The 21,748-nt window shown below is 32.5% G+C and overlaps 1 protein-coding gene across 2 annotated transcripts; it reads right to left on the bottom strand.

Annotated features, from left to right (window-relative positions):
- Window positions 1-1,954: 1,954 nt before the first annotated feature.
- Window positions 1,955-21,044, bottom strand: LOC102804914 (neutral amino acid transporter 9-like). Of its 2 annotated transcripts, XM_085503581.1 has the most exons (14): window positions 20,875-21,041; window positions 17,587-17,643; window positions 16,670-16,805; window positions 14,964-15,061; window positions 14,420-14,577; window positions 13,691-13,861; window positions 12,520-12,645; window positions 11,701-11,856; window positions 8,912-9,016; window positions 8,377-8,483; window positions 8,001-8,105; window positions 6,031-6,179; window positions 4,921-5,010; window positions 1,955-2,241 (listed from the first exon to the last, which is right to left on the bottom strand). In XM_085503581.1, exons 1-14 carry the CDS (start codon window positions 20,961-20,963, stop codon window positions 2,064-2,066), a joined length of 1,725 nt encoding a protein of 574 aa, XP_085359707.1. In that variant the 5' UTR covers window positions 20,964-21,041; the 3' UTR covers window positions 1,955-2,063. The 2 variants fall into 2 exon arrangements, with proteins under 2 accessions (XP_085359707.1, XP_085359708.1); XM_085503582.1 differs by lacking the exons at window positions 1,955-2,241; window positions 4,921-5,010; window positions 6,031-6,179 and adding an exon at window positions 7,516-7,867 and having other exon boundaries at window positions 20,875-21,044.
- Window positions 21,045-21,748: the final 704 nt, after the last annotated feature.

The following is a 21,748-nucleotide window of genomic DNA, read 5'->3' as shown; positions in this document are numbered from 1 at the left end:
TGAGCTGTACTATAAACTTGCCTTTAATAATATTAGTCAATGATGTTACTTGTATCTATCAGATGTATGAACAGTTGGTAACTGGTGATTATACCCACATACTGTCACAAGAAACAAGTCATGCCCTGTATCCACATAGCAAAATCAGCGAGTTGAGTAGATCTTGTGAAATTAGTAAAACAAGCAGCCTATCGGCTGAGATAGCTCCGGTGTTAGCAATGCACATTTCAATTAAAGAACTGAAGACATCATTAGAAAATGAACAATATGAATAGTATCAAAGCAATCGGACTTACAGTTTTTAACAAGAAGTCGAAAATATCACTTTCTACCAAAAATTCCAAAAATATTCATCAAAATAAATTAATTAGAGAATTAAAGATATCATTACAAAATGAACAAATCTGAGAGAGGTCCACACGTAGTACCTATATATGTAGTATCAAAGCAATTGGACTTGCGGTTTTTAACAAGAAGTCGAAAATATCACTTTTTACCAAAAATGACAAAAATATTCACCAAAATTAGAGAACTGAAGATATCATCACAAAATGAACAAATCTGAGAAAGGTCTACATGTAGTATCTATATATGTAATATCAAAGCAATTGAACTATTGGTTTTTAACAAGAAGTCGAAAATATCACTTTTTACCAAAAATTACAAAAATATTCACCAAAATTAGAGAATTGAAGATATCATCACAAAATGAACAAATCTGAGAGAGATCCACATGTAGTACCTATATAAGTCATATCAAAGCAATCGGACTTGCGGTTTTTAACAAGAAGTCGAAAATATCACTTTTTACCAAAAATGACAAAAATATTCACCAAAAATAGAGAATTGAAGATATCATCACGAAATGAACAAATCTGAGAGAGGTCCACATGTAGTACCTATATATGTAGTGTCAAAGCAATTGGACTTGCGGTTTTTAACAAGAAGTCGAAAATATCACTTTTTACCAAAAATGACAAAAATATTCACCAAAATTAGAGAATTAAAGATATCATTACAAAATGAACAAATCTGAGAGAGGTCCAGATGTAGTACCTATATATGTAATATCAAAGCATTTGCACTTGCGGTTTTTAACAAGAAGTTGAAAATATCACTTTTTACCAAAAATGACAAAAATATTCACCAAAATTAGAGAATTGAAGATATCAACATAAAATGAACAAACCTAAGAGAGGTCTACCCAAGGTACATATACACCAAGTATCAAAGCATTCAGGCTTGTAGTTTTCAAGAAGAAGTCGAAAAAGTAAAACATTGACACGGACGACGACGACGGACAATCACTCATATGATAAGCTCCGCTCGACAAAGTCGACAGCGGAGCTAAAAAGTATTCATTCTGGTATGCCAATACAGGAGCTCATAAAAGCTTAGAAGTATTGGAGCAAAGTTTATTCATGGATGTCAGCCTGAACTAACTGGGTCTTTAGAGAATTCTACAACACAATTAGTGATATGGTTAGTGTCTTGAATTACTATGGATTCAGAGTACCAGCATAGAGTATGTTTTGTCACATTCTGTTTGGATGTTAGTAACTGAATACAAGATGACTCTGCCATACATGAGTTTACATTAATCACTAACCTATATATAGACCAACAAATGTTGAGATTGTGGATGGCTGAAGTTGCATTCCCATATGCAATTTCAACTCAAAATAGTATGTGGGTTGATCTTTTTTTCAATTTTAAAATATGATTCATTTAAAATGTAAATTCAGCCTTATGATTTATTATTCTTTCAATTTTAAATTGCAATGGCAGTAGTAAAAGGGCTGATCTCCCTGTCTGTGGAATTATAATATATGATTCATTCAAAATGTAAAAATTTTGCCTCATGATTTAGTACACTTTCAACTTTTTAAATTGGATGAAAAACCCACACATATCAGATGCAGAGTTAACAGCAATAATAAAAACTACAATTGCGTCATTTTTAACGTTTTATTTATAAAATACATAATTTAATAATACTCAGTTAAAATTACAACCTAAAACAATTTTAAACAATTTCAAAATATAAATTAAGTACTTTAAATTCAGTGTATTGCAAATATTGCAAATTGTCCTACAAAATTAGCAACACCGAGAGCAATAATGAATGAATGAAATAAGACGACAGTGTAGGTGAGGCGGCCTTCTTTCCAGAGATATGCAAGATAAACCAAACATGGCAATGTGAAAATATATGCAAGCCCTGAAAAGGCACCGGAAAATCTGTAAAATACAACAGACATTTATATTAAAATGAGTTACATTTGATATTTTATCTTGATAGAAGCATATTAAATATATTTGATGAAATAAGCATGGGTAATTGAAGTGAATTTTCATTAAATACTTGGCTCTGTTTTATACAAACAATTTTACTTTAATCATGCTCAAAAATACGTAGTTATACACATTGTTCTGCAGTTATTAATAAAAATGTATGTGTTTTGGGGAGTGGGTCAGATCAGTGTGTACTTTCTTTACTATACCCGGTATGTTGAGTTAGTACAGATATCTTCTAAGGACACACAACTGTAAAGGTTATAGTAAAGTTGAAACAACATCACACAAATTGTAACATAGAAATGTATGTGAAGCTTAGGAATAGTAAATGGGCAATGTACGGTACCCACTCTACAAACAATAAGCTTCAAAACAATTTCTATATAAAGTTACAATTTGTATAATAATTCGACTTTGCTACATTTTATTTGAACGCAATTCAACTGAACTCCAATTTAATTAAAACAAGTCATTGTCAATGACACATCCCCGTTCCGTTCATATTTGAGTGACATATACATTCAAAGCAGATCATGACCGAAATGCACCTGCATATGTACAACACATTGTGCTAAATCTGAACAAAATCCATCCATGCATGACTGAGATCCGGTTCTGGAATTGTGAAAATATGTGATTTTGATGCATTTTCGGCCTTAAAATGGCCATCATTCCGCTATTGTTAAGCAGATCATGAAACAAATGCACATATCTATTTGTGACATGATATACCATGTGTGTGTGAAGTTTGAACTTGATCAATCCAGACATGTCTTGGATACGGATCCAGAACTGAATTCTTTAACAAAATGGCCGCCAGTCGGCCATTTCGAACTTGATCCGAAAAAAAAAAAGACGTGCATCAAGGTCCTATTATGTTTAATGTATGTACCAAATTTGAACAAAATCCATCCATGCATAACTGAGATACGGGTCCGGAATGGTGAAAATGTGCGATTTCAATGCATTTTCGGCCTTAAAGCGGCCCCCATTTGGCTATCGTTAATGAGATCACGAAACAAATGCACATACATATTTGTGACATGATGTACCTTGTGTGTGTGAAGTTTGAACTTGATCAATCCAGACATGTCTCGGATACGGATCCAGAACTGAATTCTTTAAAACAAAATGGCCGCCAGTCGGCTATTTCGAACTTGATCCGAAAAAAAAAATGACGTGCATCAAGGTCCTATTATGTTTAATGTATGTACCAAATTTGAATGAAATCCGTCCATGCATAACTGAGATCCGGGTCCGGAATGGTGAAAATGTGCGATTTCAATGCATTTTCGGCCTTAAAGCGGCCGCCATTTGGCTATCGTTAATGAGATCATGAAACAAATGCACATACATATTTGTGACATGATGTACCTTGTGTGTGTGAAGTTTGAACTCGATCAATCCAAGCATGTCTCAGATACGGATCCAGAACTGAATTCTTTAAAACAAAATGGCCGCCAGTCGGCCATTTCGAACCCGATCCAAAAAAAAAAATGACGTGCATCAAGGTCCTATTATGTTTAATGTATGTACCAAATTTGAACAAAATCCATCCATGCATAACTGAGATACGGGTCCGGAATGGTGAAAATGTGCGATTTCAATGCATTTTCGGCCTTAAAGCGGCCCCCATTTGGCTATCGTTAATGAGATCACGAAACAAATGCACATACATATTTGTGACATGATGTACCTTGTGTGTGTGAAGTTTGAACTTGATCAATCCAGACATGTCTCGGATACGGATCCAGAACTGAATTCTTTAAAACAAAATGGCCGCCAGTCGGCTATTTCGAACTTGATCCGGAAAAAAAAATGACGTGCATCAAGGTCCTATTATGTTTAATGTATGTACCAAATTTGAATGAAATCCGTCCATGCATAACTGAGATCCGGGTCCGGAATGGTGAAAATGTGCGATTTCAATGCATTTTCGGCCTTAAAGCGGCCGCCATTTGGCTATCGTTAATGAGATCATGAAACAAATGCACATACATATTTGTGACATGATGTACCTTGTGTGTGTGAAGTTTGAACTCGATCAATCCAAGCATGTCTCAGATACGGATCCAGAACTGAATTCTTTAAAACAAAATGGCCGCCAGTCGGCCATTTCGAACCCGATCCAAAAAAAAAAATGACGTGCATCAAGGTCCTATTATGTTTAATGTATGTACCAAATTTGAACAAAATCCGTCCATGCATAACTGAGATCCGGGTCCGGAATGGTGAAAATGTGCGATTTTGATGCATTTTCGGCCTTAAAATGGCCGCTATTCGGCTATCGTTAATCGCATCATGAAAAAAATGCATGTGCATATGTCCCATATAATGTGTGATGTATGAGTGAAGTTTGAACTTAATCGGTCCATGCATGTTCGAGATACAGGTGATCACAGACGCACGGACGCACGGACGGACGCACGCACACAGGGCAAAACATAAGTCCCCGTTTTCGGACTGCGTCCGAACGGGGACTAACAAAATAGAGTCCTTAATATATAGCAATACAAGTACATGTTATATGTGTGAATGGGGGGGGGGGGGGGTCATCTACCGATATATTTCAAACATAATTGCCATAAAGTACTAGTATATCATGTTATGTCATGGTCTTACCTGATTATAGTGCCAATCTCTGGCAGAAATATTGCACATAGAACACACACAGATACAACAGCGATATTTAAAATTAAAATGTATTTCAGGCTGAAAGAAATGAAAAAGTAAAATTACATATTAACAATGACCAAAACAAAATGTTTAAAGGAAAGTATAGTGTTCATTCATTTCATTGCAGTCAGTCGGTCAACATACAAGGCTGATAAGGTGGCTATGGTTACAGGGCTGATATAAAAAACGTGAATATATATATACATGTATATTTAATCCGCCTCATTACTCTGCTGGATCAAAAGACGACATCCTGTTGTCAGAGATCGTCAGAGATTTGCAGCACATCGAAGAAGTCAGTGGCGAAAACCTAGAGGATATTGCCAGAGAGTGGGTAAATATCGACAGTGAATTTCAAGTGAATTCCAGTGATGTTCAAATGACTTGTTCAATGACGGACGAAGAAATCATTTCAGCAGTACGCGATTCACCCAATGATAGGCCATGTGAAAGTGAAATTGACGATTCCCATGACAATCACGAAATTCCTGCGACGATCGATGTTGTTAACGAACTTCAGACAGCACTTGCTTGGTTTGAAGGACAATTAATTGATAGCATTAAAATTTTGCAACTTCGACAATTACTATCGTATGCACGTAAAGAAAATGTTATTTCCAAGCGGAAACAAACCAAGATCACAAGCTTTTTCAACCACTGAGGCGACGAACATTTGGTGATCGGGAATATGCTTAAATTACTCTAACATTTACATTGAATATTTTTAATATATTTGTAATTGAATTGATGGAATACATGTACAAGTTTTGTAACTTATTTTGATTTATTCGTAACGTGTAACAATGGTAGAATAAAAAAAACAATGCAACTACAATGACTTTATTGTTTTGCATATGAATAGGTGTCAATCCCGGGTGTCAATCGAGCAATGAATAGGTTATTCAGTATAACGAACACTTCAATATAACGAGCTAAATGGCTGTCTCCCGACGTGTTCGTTATAACGAGGTTACAGTGTATATTTACTCCGCCTCATTACTCTGCTGGATCAAAACTTAAAGCCTAAATTGCTCTATACATAACCAGAACACTTACCCAGGCCAGGATGTCCCAAAAATAGGGCAAAGCAATTGCACTCGAAGAATATAAAGAATCAGAGGGTAGATGGTCACTAACTGGAACAGCAAGAGAAGTCTGCCAACAAAAGCCATTATGTCAGCACTGGGAAAATTATCTAATAAATTCTGAAATGCAAATTAGATAAATTTATATTTAAACTTCCACAATGATATTGCTCAAACACTACTGTAAAATCTGTATTAGAAGCTGTGGCTTCTATTAAAACCCAGACTGCCTCCCAACCAATCAGAAAGCATGATTGCAAGACTTTATTTACACATACATGTACATGTATGTGATTTGGGTCTGACTACTTTTGTACAATCTTTTTGTTACCTTTCAACTGCCCTAGTTCTTTGATACATATTATACATATGTATCAAGTAACATCAAAGATACACTGACATTGTATGATGATTCCAAGAAGTAATCAAACTCCAAGAATACCCAAGCTTATAAAAGAGACAAAGTAACAATGTTCATCATTTGACTCAATGCAAAGCTACTTTACAAGATTGTGTCTGATTGGCTACTCAACTCTAACACCTGACAATCAGACCAATCAGCTTGTTTGTTAACAGGTTTTTTTTAACATATGCAGATCTTGTGTATTGCCACAACTTCAGTATGCAAATTTTATGAAAACAAGGACTATAGATTCCAATAAGACAACACTCGTATATACATTTATTGCATAATAAACATGGTCCCATTTCCCATTAAAGAATTCATGCACAATCAATATCATTAAAGGTAGAGATACAGTTTACCTGACAGGTATTTTAATTAGGTAATTAGGAAACCAAGATGACCTCCCTTGTCCACAAAACTATATATTTTCGGAAAGCTTATTGTATAAATTTTAAAATGTTGTTAGTATTTTTTTTATGGACACTGTAGTTTGAAATATGCACAAAAATGTACTTTTTTGGTCAAAAGTGATTTAAAAATAATTAGCTCCTAAACCATGCTTCTGTTTCATGTCAAAATTGATTTGTGGGTACATCTGTTTACTATGAAGAAAGTGCCGTCTTGAAAACTGTCTACCAGTTGTCAATTTTGCAGGGCAGCAGCCCAAATTTCACTACTTCAAGTTTTCATAAATTAACACCCAGACTAGTTGTCTGTACGATCGTTGTAACACTGTTCAACCAAAAACAATGCCCCGACGGCGTTTTGAAGATAAACACATTATCAATCATTTGTGAAAATTTCAAAACAAAAGGTCAAAGCGTCTAGGAGCTATTTTTTTTAAAGTTCTGGGATGTGCACTAAAAAGAAGCTGAGATAATTGCTAATTTGCATAACAATTCACTCAGTAAGAAGTTTGCTAATGTTCAAATTAAAATGGCTGTAACAGTTCCAAATTTAAATGTATTTTAGTTTTGTTGAAAGTTAAATATAGTGCATAATATGGAGATCCGTCATTTCTTTTTTCATCATGTTTCTTTTTTATTATTTATGTACAGCCTTGCTAAATCTTGCTAAGCATTCAAAAGAGAGAATGTTTTCACCTGTTATCTATATTTTAAAATCGTTTTTTTGAGTATGTTCCACTATTCACAATTCTACACAATTTTAACAGTCTATAGCCAAGACTGTTTGGATAATAAAAAACAAACAAACAAAATTTCACTCCCAAGTGCCCACAAACCTGCATCTCTACCTTAAATGCCTTGTATAAAGTTCCCTGAAATATATATACCTATGAAGGTTTTAGGTGGTGGGTTTAACGTCAGATAAAACCGTATACTCTGTCTCTTCTAGATAAAAAGTTCTTGGTCTGCTAGAGTCCTTATACTCAGGCTTTAGCCTATAATGCGACAATTTAGCTTTATAACTTTAATTCTCAACTTGTGCAAGTAAAACATTATCAAAGCGATTTCTTTGGAAAGTTTGGATACAAGTCATATTTTAAAAATTCAGACACATGCAAACACACTTACTGATTCAATGCAGTTCTTTTCAAGAGGAAATGTAATATAAAATACCACACCAATCCATGTATATGTAATCGCCACTAAAACATACGCTATACTTAGATCCCGACCCTGTCAGTGGATAATATCAATAAATTAACATCTATATTAGTCAGTTCTGAGGATGACATTAAAGAGCTTTCTAAATTTGAAATGATCAAAAACACAATCTGTAAATTTCAGATTTTAATCTGTTTGAGTATTTTAGTCATTGCACCAAATTAATTGTTAGATATGGTTGTTATGCAACATATACTGCATATGGGAAATGTGTATTGCTTGTTTACATGATACTTTAATGCACGTTATGTGACACTGACTGACTTGACAAGAATCAACTTACATTATTTTCTGGGTGTCGTTGATTGTGCATAATAGATAGAATTCCATTATGAAGGAAGTAACTCAGTGATAACATTCCAGTTAGTGCTGGAAACATTGCATTGTAAACTAATAAGAGAAAATAATGTGATGTTATTGTATGTACATGGGTTGCATACTGAAGATAAAAAAATACATAGGGACAAACAAACATGGCAAATTAGTGGGTACAAGAAACGGTTACATTTGATCATGTCTGCATGGTTGCATATCCAGAGGCAATGTGAACATACTTGAACACAAGATTGTTTCTGATTGGCTATCCAACCCTATTTCTCACAGTCGGACCAATGAGAGAGCATCTTGTTTGTTAACAGGATTTTTTGATGTATCAAATTCTAGCTTCTATACATTCTTTGACTCAACTGCATATCTGATGATTGTATGTGAATGAATGTAATAGGTTCTTTTTTCCATAAACATTGTATTTTGTGATATTAGTTTATTTGAACTTGTATGGAAATATCAATTTATGAAAAGAGACTAATTCTACTTACGTGGCACTGATTTGACGGGATCAGTTCCATTAAATTCAATATTCAACCCCCATTTAGCTGCCTTAACTGTCACAAAAACTAAGATATACATAACAGACAGAGTACCTATAATAAAATTAAATAGTTACAAAATGTACTATAGAATATAGCAAGGACTTATGAGAGTATGCAAGATTGTGATATGCAATAAAATTCTCATGGGAATTGAAGTTACACAAATAATAAGCAGTCAGTCGGCTGAGATAGCTCCGCTGTTATCAATGCACATTTCAATAAAAGAACAGAAGATATCATTAAAAAATGAACAATATGTATAGTATCAAAGCAATGATGGGACTTGCGGTTTTCAACAAGAATTCAAAAATATCACTTTTCACTAAAAATGTCAAAAATAATCATCAAAATTAGATAATTGAAGATATCACCACGAAATTAACAAATCTGAATGAGGTCCACATGTAGTACCTATATATGTAATATAAAAACAATTGGATTTGCGGTTTTCAACAAGAAGTCGAAAATATCACTTTTTATCAAAAATGACAAAAATATTCACCAAAATTAGAGAATTAAAGATATCATCACGAAATGAACAAATCTGAGAGAGGTCCACATGTAGTACCTATATAAGTAATATCAAATCAATTGGACTTGCGGTTTTCAACAAGAAGTCAAAAATATCACTTTTTACCAAAAATTAAAAAAATATTCACTAAAATTAGAGAATAAAAGATATCATCACAAAATGAACAAATATGAGAGAGGACCACATGTAGTACCTATATATGTAATATCAAAGCAATTTGACTTGCGATTTTTAACAAGAAGTCAAAAATATCACTTTTTACCAAAAATGACAGAAATATTCACCAAAATTAGAGAATTAAAGATATCACTACAAAATGAACAAATCTGAAAGAGGTCCACATGTAGTACCTATATATGTAATATCAAAGCAATTGGACTTGTGTTTTTTAACTAGAAGTCGAAAATATCACTTTTTACCAAAAATGACAAAAATATTCACCAAAATTAGAGAATCAAAGATATCATTACAAAATGAACAAATCTGAGAGAGGTCCACATGTAGTACCTATATATGTAATATCAAAGCAATTGGACTTGCGGGTTTTTAACAAGAAGTCGAAAATATCACTTTTTACCAAAAATGACAAAAATATTAAGCAAAATTAGAGAATTAAAGATATCATCATGAAATGAACAAATCTGAGAGAGGTCTACCCAAGGTACATATACACCAAGTATCAAAGCATTCAGGCTTGTAGTTTTCAAGAAGAAGTCGAAAAAGTAAAACACTGACACGGACGACGGACAATCACTTATATGATAAGCTCTGCTCGACAAAGTTGACAGCGGAGCTAAAAAGATAATCACAAAATCGCAACCAGACATACTCCTAATGAACATCTAATGCAATATAGTGATTCTGTGAAAGAACTGATTTGTGTTCAGCTCAGATAATTTTAGTAGTGTCCTTGATTATTTGCAAAGCATGTTTTACTTATGTGTTTTTGCATGCAAATCAATACCTACATTTTGGATGAAACTAGTCAAACAAAAAACTTTAAACGGTTGAAAAGTAAAACACAATCTCAGTCAGCGCTAAATTATCATTGATTACCGGTGCATATTAGCCTTTTCAAACCAGATTTTCTTGACCAAATTTTTCTGCATTTTTTTTTACTTATATTCTTCAATATTTTTGGAAATGTACCCTAATTTTGGAGCCAACAGCCAAAATTTAACTCATTTTTCAGTTTTTACATAAAAAAAGTGACTATTTTTGCCCAATCTCCTGAAGGCAAGTGCAGACTATAAACGGGACTATTTTTTTAAATTTGTGAAAAAAAGAAGAAACTAGTGGTGATAAGGTTAAACTTTGTGTTTGAGTATAATATTAATACAAATGTGGAACATTCTACTTGTTTGGCATTACATTTTTCAAGAATTTGGTATGAATTTCAATAAAAATATTGCAATGTCATTTTACAGTCTAAACTACCGGTAGTGCAAATTCTCACCTGATCATAAGAATTTTTAAATTTTTGGGCACAGAAAAATTGAGCTTCTTTTAAAGTTGTGAAACATAATTTCATTTTCTGACTTATATATACTACAGCATCACATGTTGAGATTGTGGATGAGTACCAAGAATTAACTGTAGAATATGAATTTAAATGAGCCTTTTAAATTAAGTTAGATTTGTAAATAATAGACACTGAATGAGAATGTAACTTAAAAATTATTGTTTGCATGTTGGTTCAACAGAATATCTGTATGTTTACTCTGTGAATAATATTATATTTTAGTTTGAAAGTGATTATAAAGATGTTTAGCAACTGGAATTTTTTGTTTAAACAAATCGTATAATTTCTGTCAAAATCTATTGATCCTTGTTCATGTGTCCATGTGATGTGTTGACTCAGGAACACACAAAACATCAAAGAAACCAGAGAGCCTTCAAATTTAACTTTTTGTTTATTTCGCCATTTTCAGTTACTCTTACCCCAACGACACTACTTTCTACATATCAATCCACTCTGGTGATCAGGTGACATATAACACCATTACAAAAGTATGTATTCCGACGCATACAATAAAGTAGTTCCAAAAACGTCACAGTATTTATAAGTAAATTCCTTATTTTTTTATATTTCATTATCAACAGCCTTATAACAATTTATTCTAGCTGGAATGCATGGTTTTATTATAGTGAGTGTCACAGTTTAATATGCTAGAAGTAGAGGAAACCCAATCAATTTACTTACCTACTGAATTGAATTTCGTAAAAAATGTTGGTGATTTAAAATTTATCAGAGGAAATAAAATCAAAACTAAAAAGAATGGAACTGTTAATGTTTGCTGCCACATTTCAAAAAATAATGTTTCTGATTCAGTTGTATTATGTAGATGATGGTGAAGATCTGAAACAAAAACAAAAGAAAACACATTTGTTACTCAATATGTTGAGGGCAGTATACAACACTCTATGGTTGTCAATGTTTTGATATCAAACGTTGAGGGCATTTGAAGAGAGCTATGTTCTCTCCAATACATTTTTTTCTTCTGGATTCTCCAAAGAAATACTTTTGGTATTAAATAACTTTGTTCACAAAGACATCAAATTTCAGCAGCAAAAACTGTTTTGCAATAAATTAGGGTTTTCAAAACTACTGGTGATGTTTATGAACCATTGCTCATTCAAGTTCAAGAGAAACTCTTTATTATAAACTGCAGTTAGAAAATACTACTTCAATTATTAACAATGACCAAAAGTGATGACTGTAGCTCTAGGCACAACTTGGCACTTGTTTGTTCTGCAGAAACCCAAAATTTTCTCCCTTCTAAAAATACGTAAGTGATATATCAGGTGATATATGATGACTGATTGGCTACTTTTTGTTCTAAAAATCTAGGTTTTAAAAAGTGAAAAAAAAATGTTTTCAGGAAAAAATTGATCAATTATCTGAAAAAATGATACTGCAAAACACGACAGAAAAGAAAATGCAATAATTATTAATACTGTTTGTGGCTCAGTAAAATAAGACGAAAAATTTATTAAAAAAAAACAGTGATTTTGGACTCACGATTGCTGAATCCAGTAACAGTAAGGTTAACATTCGGTATGTTAGGATCACTCGATGGCGGATGTAGACAGATAGCACTGTCAGTCACGTTGAGCGCTACAGACATATTAAAATTGTTAACTTCATCTGAAATGAATTCAAAATGACTATCAATTTAATATTCGTTGTCATGATTGTTCAGTGTATATTTCTCATTTCATACATGTGCCATACTATTACACATAATAAGCAATATCTCTCACACACTCTCTCAGTATAATTCTCATTTCATACATGTGCCATACTGTTACACATAATAAGCAATATCTCTCACACACTCTCTCAGTATATTTCTCATTTCATACATGTGCCATACTGTTACACATAATAAGCAATATCTCTCACACACTCTCTCAGTATATTTCTCATTTCATACATGTGCCATACTGTTACACATAATAAGCAATATCTCTCACACTCTCTCAGTATATTTCTCATTTCATACATGTGCCATACTGTTACACATAATAAGCAATATCTCTCACACACTCTCTCAGTATATTTCTCATTTCATACATGTGCCATACTGTTACACATAATAAGCAATATCTCTCACACACTCTCTCAGTATATTTCTCATTTCATACATGTGCCATACTGTTACACATAATAAGCAATATCTCTCACACACTGTCTCAGTATATTTCTTATTTTATATCATAACTCATTCATCTTAGTACACAAACACTACATATTTTATAATGGAATATATTTATTAACTATTCAGTGAAAACTCAACTTAAGTGCTTCTGTTAAATGGTTATACTACTACTTTTGCGTAAGTTTTGCGAACTGTTAACGAATGCGTCAGTTTGAAACCCACACAAATTCTCTTTGCAATTCTGCTTACAAATAAACTGCACCACATGTGATAGAATAGGGAAATGCAGTATTAAATAAATGTTGAACATTAAACATGTATTTTGTTATTATGGTGTTAAGTAATCTTATAGACAAAAAAAAACTATTTAAAAAAAGTCATAACCACAGTCATTTTTCAATATTCTCTATGTCGGGAAGCAAAATCTTTTATTTCTGGCCAAATCTTTCAAAATTACAAGCGGTATCATTGCAAATTCGAAGTATCAAAGCATGCTAGGTTTCTAGTAAGTTCCACAATTCATTAACTTACCATAGATGTATTTCACTGCATGGTAAAGAAAACTACTCATAAGAACCCAGTATGCCATAGCTCCGCCCAGCAAAGCAGACACAGAAAATACGGTGCTTATGTACAGACCCCATTTACCAAAATAGTAACTGCATACTTCAGAAAATTCCATCACATTGTCATCTTTTCTTTCTACAATGAATATCAGTAAAAAATGAATATTTGAATTTGTTAAGGATATTCAATAAAGTTTAATTTTACTAAACATTTTTTTATTTTCTATACACTGTGAGATTAATCTATTATAAGATATTAGAAATAATTTACATTATTATACATCTGTCATCATAATGCTATAAGTTACAGCGTGTCATAATTTTGCGGTATTGCACTTGGTATTTTCATCCTACCATATTAGGAAATGCAAATTCCAAATATGGAATGATTACACGAGTAAGCATCCTTTAATAATAAAAAACAAACATGACTGCCCCCAGGGTTTGACCGAACAAAGAAGTTCGTTAAATCTGTTCTAAACATTTTGGATTTCGGCATTCCCATGATGTATTCCTGGCAGGAAAAGATGTATAATAATAATAAAGTTATTGCGAGGATACTGCAAAGTATGCACTCAGACAGTGCATGGTCGCATCGACCTCCGCTGCACATCTATTGATATTCCAGCTGTACTGTTTTCGTGCATACTTTGCAGTATTCTCGTAATAACCTCATACTATTAGTATAACTCACCAACACCGTCTAGCGATCGTATTACCCTGTATGCAGTATAGCATGTCAAAACTGCCATAAAAACTAAAAAAAACACGCCTAGAACAAGACCAGCTTCACCAATAGCCCAAGGCATACACAGTAAAGAACTGCCCATCATGGTGTTCCACACTGAAAAGCTTCGTTTGAGAGAAAGTTTAAAAAAAAATCAGTTAAAGTCCACCAAAGTTATAGTTTTAAAACAATATGGCTTCCTTTAAAGTTAGTAACTCTAGAGCAAAACTCTAATCTGAAGATCATAACAATATTGACTACTGTATTAATATGAAAAATAAATCTAATATGCAAATTATAAAATTAATATGCAGAGATTTTCAAATGAGAATCAAACTCAAATTCTAACTTGCAACAATAATACAAAACTATTGAAACTATGAAGTGTGTTCATGGTAGTCAGAGTCATATATAGGACCCATACTAGTGAGTTGTATGATATTATGTGTATGAGCTTTGCCAATAGTCAAATTGAATTAATCTTGTAAAAATTTAGAATTTGTAGACTTACATTGTTACTATACTGCTTTGTTTTTTTTGCGATGCTGGATCTGTAAGAATAGCTGGAATTACCAGTAATGACACTGGTAGCACATGATCTGGTATATTCTAGAAATAAGTTATAATTAGAGACAGTGACAAGACATACAGTCAGTCAGTGAGAACTCACAAGCCAATCCAAGTAATAGGTGTGTGGGCATTCACATTGATTCAAAAACAATGTCGATTTTTCTTGAATTTCCTTTATTCATTTATTGTTATTTTTGTTTAATTATGAATTTTTTATATATCAACATATAAACAAATATAATAACAGCTGCTAAACCCAACCTGTATGTTTATAAACAGGTGTGTGGGCACTATATTATTACCCGGTAATTCAAATTGGTTATAGCTGCAAGGCATAACCCACCAGCCAATCAGAAACCATGTATGTTTATAAACTGGTGTGTGAGCACTATATTATTAATTCCAATTGGTTAGTTGCAATGCATAACCTACCAGCCAATCAGAAACCATGTATATTTATAAACAGGTGTGTGGGCACTATATTATTAATTCCAATTGGTTAGCTGCAATGCATAACCCACCAGCCAATCAGAAACCATGTATGTTTATAAACAGGTGTGTGGGCACTATATTATTAATTCCAATTGGTAAGCTGCAACATTTTTAATTTGGATTAAAAGTTCAGTCATTTAATTGGATTTTTTATTACATAATTAAAGATTGATTGTAATAAGATTATTAAAGTCATATAGAATGCAAAAGATAAGATGTAGGTAAAAAAAACAGGCTGAGATATGGTACATTGGGGTCGTGGGCAATATTTTATGAGCTGACTGGTTACTCAGCAATATACCAGTTAGTCAGTCTGTCCTGCTTTGTAAACACACAGTATTAGGTTTAAGAGACTGGTTTACATGTGCAATTGCAATTAACATCAAAAACAAATATTAATATGACTCAATCTTGGTCATTTGACCTAATTTTCTGGCCATATGTTAATAGATATAACTGTCTCTGTTGTTATAGCGATTGTAAACTGATACAGTTGTTATAGCGATTGTAAACTGATACAGTTGTAATCATATTTAGATTATAAACCACTAATGTAAATCTCATATAACTTGTAAACATGTACAATGTTCAGACTTTGTACATTGGTTAAAACATTGCTGTTGTAACCAATGGTGCACCATCTTGAGTTGATGAGCACAGAAAATAGAGTTTTTCATCAACTATTGAAAAGTTAGCTAAGGGTAGTATTCAAACCCTAAACATAAACCACAGCAGGTAGAGCCTCTAATGACAGAGATGTTAGCGATTTGGTTGGTTCAAAAAATGAAAATTGACATAATTAAATTCAATTTAATGATATTAAATTATTCATTTGTGTTTTAAAAAAACTATCAGTGTGGGCAAGTTATAGTGAAACACTGTACCCTAAATGTTGTGTTTAATCAGATTCCCTTGGTACATGTAAATCGATAATTGTATGGATGTGTTTACAATTATATAATTCGCTGTTATAGATATAAACTTTGACGGTTTATCAGATTATATCCACAACAATGAGATTCAAAATAATCTGTAATTACATTTAAAAAAATATAATTTTTATAACAAATTACAAACATAATTTGACAAACATAATGAAGTGAAATCTAACTTAGTCATAAAAATAGTGGGTAATATTATTCTGGTTTTACTCACAAATGATTCATCCTTTGGATTTTCCGTTAATTTGGAGTAATATTTATATCTATGATAAATTGCAGCAATGTCTTCATTGTTATCATTGATATTACTAAGGCTTGGAACATGTGAAAATGGTCGGCGTTGTCCAGAACTGAAACAAAAAGAAAAAATAACTTTTAATTATTAAACAGATTTGTTTCATCAAAAACACAACCAGGTACTGAGGATATTCTCCAGTTATATGAAAATAAGTTAGGTTGACTGTTGACATAAATCATTACTACTCTAGCAAAACATCAAACAATTGAGCAATATAGAAAAGAAAAGAAAAACATTTAGAAAAAAAAATGTTTTTACATGAAACATATATCCAAAGACGGATGTGTAATACCGGTAGTGACAATTACCAAACTTTTATCAAGCAATATATGATAGTACAAGCTAGGAAGAATTGTGGGTAATCACTGGCACTGTGACACACACGTTGATTTTGAAAATGCATTAACCAGAAGCACTTCTTTTGTGCTTAATGTTGAGATTTAAAGATCCTGAAATTGGTGAAAATTTACAATATTTGTTTTAATTCCAATTGGTTAGCTGCAATGCATAACCCACCAGCCAATCAGAAACCATGTATGTTTATAAACAGGTGTGCATTAACCAGATGTGCTTTTTTTGTGCTTAATGTTGAGATTTAAAGGGTCCTGAAATTGGTGAAAATTTACAATATTTGTTTTAATTCCAATTGGTTAGCTGCAATGCATAACCCACCAGCCAATCAGAAACCATGTATGTTTATAAACAGGTGTGCATTAACCAGATGTGCTTTTTTTGTGCTTAATGTTGAGATTTAAAGGGTCCTGAAATTGGTGAAAATTTACAATATTTGTTTAATTTAAGACTTCAAAATTCAACTGAATAAATGACTGTACCTTGGGCTATAAGTATTTTGTGAATCAATCAAGTAATTCTTCTTTGGACTTGAATACCTGCAATAAAAATAGATTTACTTGTCTATATGCCTATATCTGTCTATGTATTAATCTTATGGTCAATCTGGGATTTTAGACTATAGATGTCAAGTTTATTTGAATTTACTCCCAACATTTCTATGACCTTTTGGTATGACCTGGTCAATTTGATAAAGGTGTTATTTGCATGATGAAACAGCTGCTCACAGATGTTTCTATTGCAATGTTAAATTTTATAAAAGTCTAAGGAAATACTGTAAATGTGTTAAAGGGTGGTAGTCCTCAGTTGGTAATTACAGGTGATTGGAAGATATCGAAGGAGTCACCAACGGTAATTAGTGCAAGTCATGTCCAGATCAAACCTTATATGATTTCAATTAGAAGAGCACATTGGATTGTGGGAAAATCAATGTTTATCAACACAAATATAGCATATGTGCAAAGCGACGACCATCGCCCTTTAACTATTCACTACCGGTATTTTCGCTGAAATTCGCTAGTTAAAGTAAAATTCGCTTATTAACAATAGAACTAATAGTTTTCCTGCCAGGTTTTGGATTGAAACCCAGTTAAATTGCTAAAAACATCATCTCAAATGCCAGTGAAAATAATTGGTTTTACAATACAAGGGAAAGCACAAATGTATGTCTTAAATTATTCTTAATTAAACCGAAATATTTATAAATTCAAATTATCAGTATCTGCAGTTCTTATAGCATAGAAAGCATACAAAATGCCTACAGTCAATGATGTCACACTTTACCCACAATCCTTTGCTGGAGAATCAAGATGGTGACTACATAATACTGATGAAAAGTTGAATATCTAGAGAATGAAAAGTGATATAAAAAAAACTGTAAATTGCATTCTTCTACATTTGTAGAGCTCTTTCCTTGGGAGGCATTATGTTGTTTGGCTTGACTTCCCCTTTAAATAAATGCAGTCTATGTGCCCTGTATGCTGGGCAATTCATAACAAATCGTTTATTTGTATTTTTATTTAAACTGCAATCTGTTTTTCAAATAATTTATTTAAATTCTTTTGAACTTCACTCATGCATGTTGTAACTTTTTGCTCTTGTTGTTTTTATTAACTATGTAAGCATCTTTCAATAATGTATTTGATGAATTACTGAATTTATTAAATTAATTAATTGTTTTTAATAGAATAGATTGCCATTTTTGCTGTGTGTTTAAAGATGCCAAGTACAAATCTGCAGAACAAAGACATGGACATCCTAAATTGTCGAACATCACTGCTATATTCAATAACTGATCTCATACAATTATCAAAAAGAATATTTTAGAATTGTTAAGCACTTTAGGTTATAAATATGCATGGTTTCAGCCCAAAACAAATAAGATCTGTGCATTGTCTCAGGGGCATTCATGGATTAAGTTTTATTAAAATCTGTGTGTTTCTGAGATGCATAGTGGAAAAGCTGTTATGCAAATTAGGTAATTAATAGGCAGGGATTTCAAGCAAAAGCTAATCAAGTCTGTCCTTTGTTCAAGGCCATACATGTAACAAGTTTCATTGAAACGGCAAATGATTTTGAAAACAATGGTGGAACAGATATACATTGATTCTCATGACATTTTCAGAAACGGTTGCTCATAAAAACAAGTACCATGCAGATTGGTTGTGATTTGGATCTTGTTGTCATAGAAACAAGAATGTTTTTAATGACTATTCATTGTCTGATAAGAGTTTTATGGATTTATTTAGGTTAATCTTTAAAAAATTAACTTCGCGATTATATTTTTGAGCTGAATCTAGCTGTTAAGCCAGCAACCAGTATCTTATTCACATCAGTATAAGCAGGGAGCTGTAAAAATCTCATTACAGCTCCCTGGTATAAATAACAGAAGGCGATATATTCATGGGAATATAAAAACAAATATATTATTGATTTTTTTACCACAAAAAACAGAATAAAATGTTTAATCTGCAAAGCTTGATGGGAAACTTTATGGTCTCTGCTGTACACACATCACAATAAAAGGCATATACTAGCAGTCTCACAGTTGAGATAGCTCTGCTGTTAGCAATAAACATTTTGCAAGGAATCTGTGCCACAGTATATGAAGAGGCATATGCATGAAGATATGAATTGGATGTATGGGATATTTATATAAAAATCAAAATTAACACTACAGGAATTCACGCACATGAACATGAACCAACTGCACCAAGAGATAGACAATCAATACAGCATGCATTGTACTCGTGTGTGAAACATTTGACTGCTACTTTTTTTTTTTTAAATAAATGCTGAAATTATGTTCATCAAAAATTAAAGATATAATCTTGAATGGAACTAATCAAAGAGAGATCAATCCAAGGTACTTATTTGTCCAATATCAAAGCAATCAAACTTGCAGTTTTTAACAAAAAGTCAAAAATATCACTTTTTACCAAAACTTTACTGTTTTGCAACAATCATGATGAAATTCTTTTATACGGGTGCACACTGGTTGTTTTTACACACATATAAAAAAAAAATATTAAAGAATATATATATAATAATTATCTTTATTGCGTTCGTATCCCTATTAGGATTTTGACTAAAATGCAATACAGATGTGAATAAAGACAAACAAACAATTAAAGTGAGAATAACAATACACACAGGAAAATAAAAAAAAAAGCAAATACAAGCAAAAGTCAAGCAAATAAAAGTAGGGGAAAAAATAATGGTAAAGTAAATTGGATTGTTTTCCATATTTGTTTTGGTGAATGTTTGGATTACTAATGCATGTACATGACCTTATCTAGAGATAGCTGACTATATTGTTTTCAGTTTTTCTTCTCTTGTTTTAAAACAGTTCTCTATGTGTTTTGCTATTTGTATTATTGTTTTCTCATCTTTATTATTTAGAATATATTCATATATTATAACTGTGACCCAGAAAAATCAAATAGTTGTGACAGAGATCGGATGTGGGTAGTACATTATACTATCGGACACTGAACAGATACAATCAGCAAACAGATATAGTATACACTCAAAACAACAGTGTAACTTTACAGTCTAGCACACGTGGACATAAACGGAACTGTTATTTAACGTGATGCCAGTAATACCCATAACAAGACGTTTCGTTGAAAAAATGTCATTAAACACAAGAAAAGAAATTTAGAAACAAATTGAACAATCCAGTTATAGTTATAAAGTATATTTAAGAGACGAGAGACCCCTCCCCCCGCCATCTCTGTCGTCGCGGCTCATCATTTAGTAATACTTACGTCTTGTCTGTGTTAATGCTGCAGTTTCCCAGTGCTTTCGATAGCAGTGGCTTTGACTCGTTCTCGTTATATTTCATCAACCTAGCCATATCGAAATTTATATAACCACTCTACGAACTGACGGAGATTGCGATGTGAATGAATATGTTTGAACGCAGCCGGGGAACACCGATCGAATACTAATTGACACCCTAGCTTACCGTAAAATACTCAAGGTCACGAATCCAGTGACGACGAAACAACAAGGCGGCTAAGCCGGCAATAACGCACTTATTCTAGAATACGACGTGTACGTTGGTAATCAGTATCTCCGACTAGTAATACCGGGAATACCGGTAGTATTACTAGTACAAACCAGAATAACACTGAAACGTGCCTGCCAACTAACGGATGTATGACGTCACAGGTTGGAAAGTGGACGTGATGAAAGTCATGTCTGAAGTAACTTACCAATTGTTTAGGTCTTTGGAAAATATTATGATATACTGGTAACTTAAAACACACAGGGAGTCGGGAATAACATATGCGCCAGTGACATGATAATCAAAAGAAGTCGGATATCCCTCCCCCATATAAGAGCCCGAAAAATATAACTTTAGTTTTCGAAATGAAGGTCATAACAACTGTTAAAAACAGTACATGTAAAATAATCAATTACAAAAATAGATCCAAATCCACGTATTCTTAGACAGGTGTATTTGTCAAACTATACATAGGAAATATCTAAAATAAAAAGTCGTATTATATAAAAATGTTATTTATTTATTTATTTATTTATTTATTTATTTATTTATTTATTTATTTATTTATTTATTTATTTATTTATTTATTTATTTATTTATTTATTTATTTATTTATTTATTTATTTATTTAT

Source organism: Saccoglossus kowalevskii, chromosome 9 (assembly GCF_978046115.1).
Source record: "Saccoglossus kowalevskii chromosome 9, keSacKowa6.1, whole genome shotgun sequence".
Classification (NCBI taxonomy): domain Eukaryota; kingdom Metazoa; phylum Hemichordata; class Enteropneusta; family Harrimaniidae; genus Saccoglossus; species Saccoglossus kowalevskii.
Note: the sequence above shows the minus strand (reverse complement) of the source record. Positions and strands in the feature narration are given on the sequence as shown.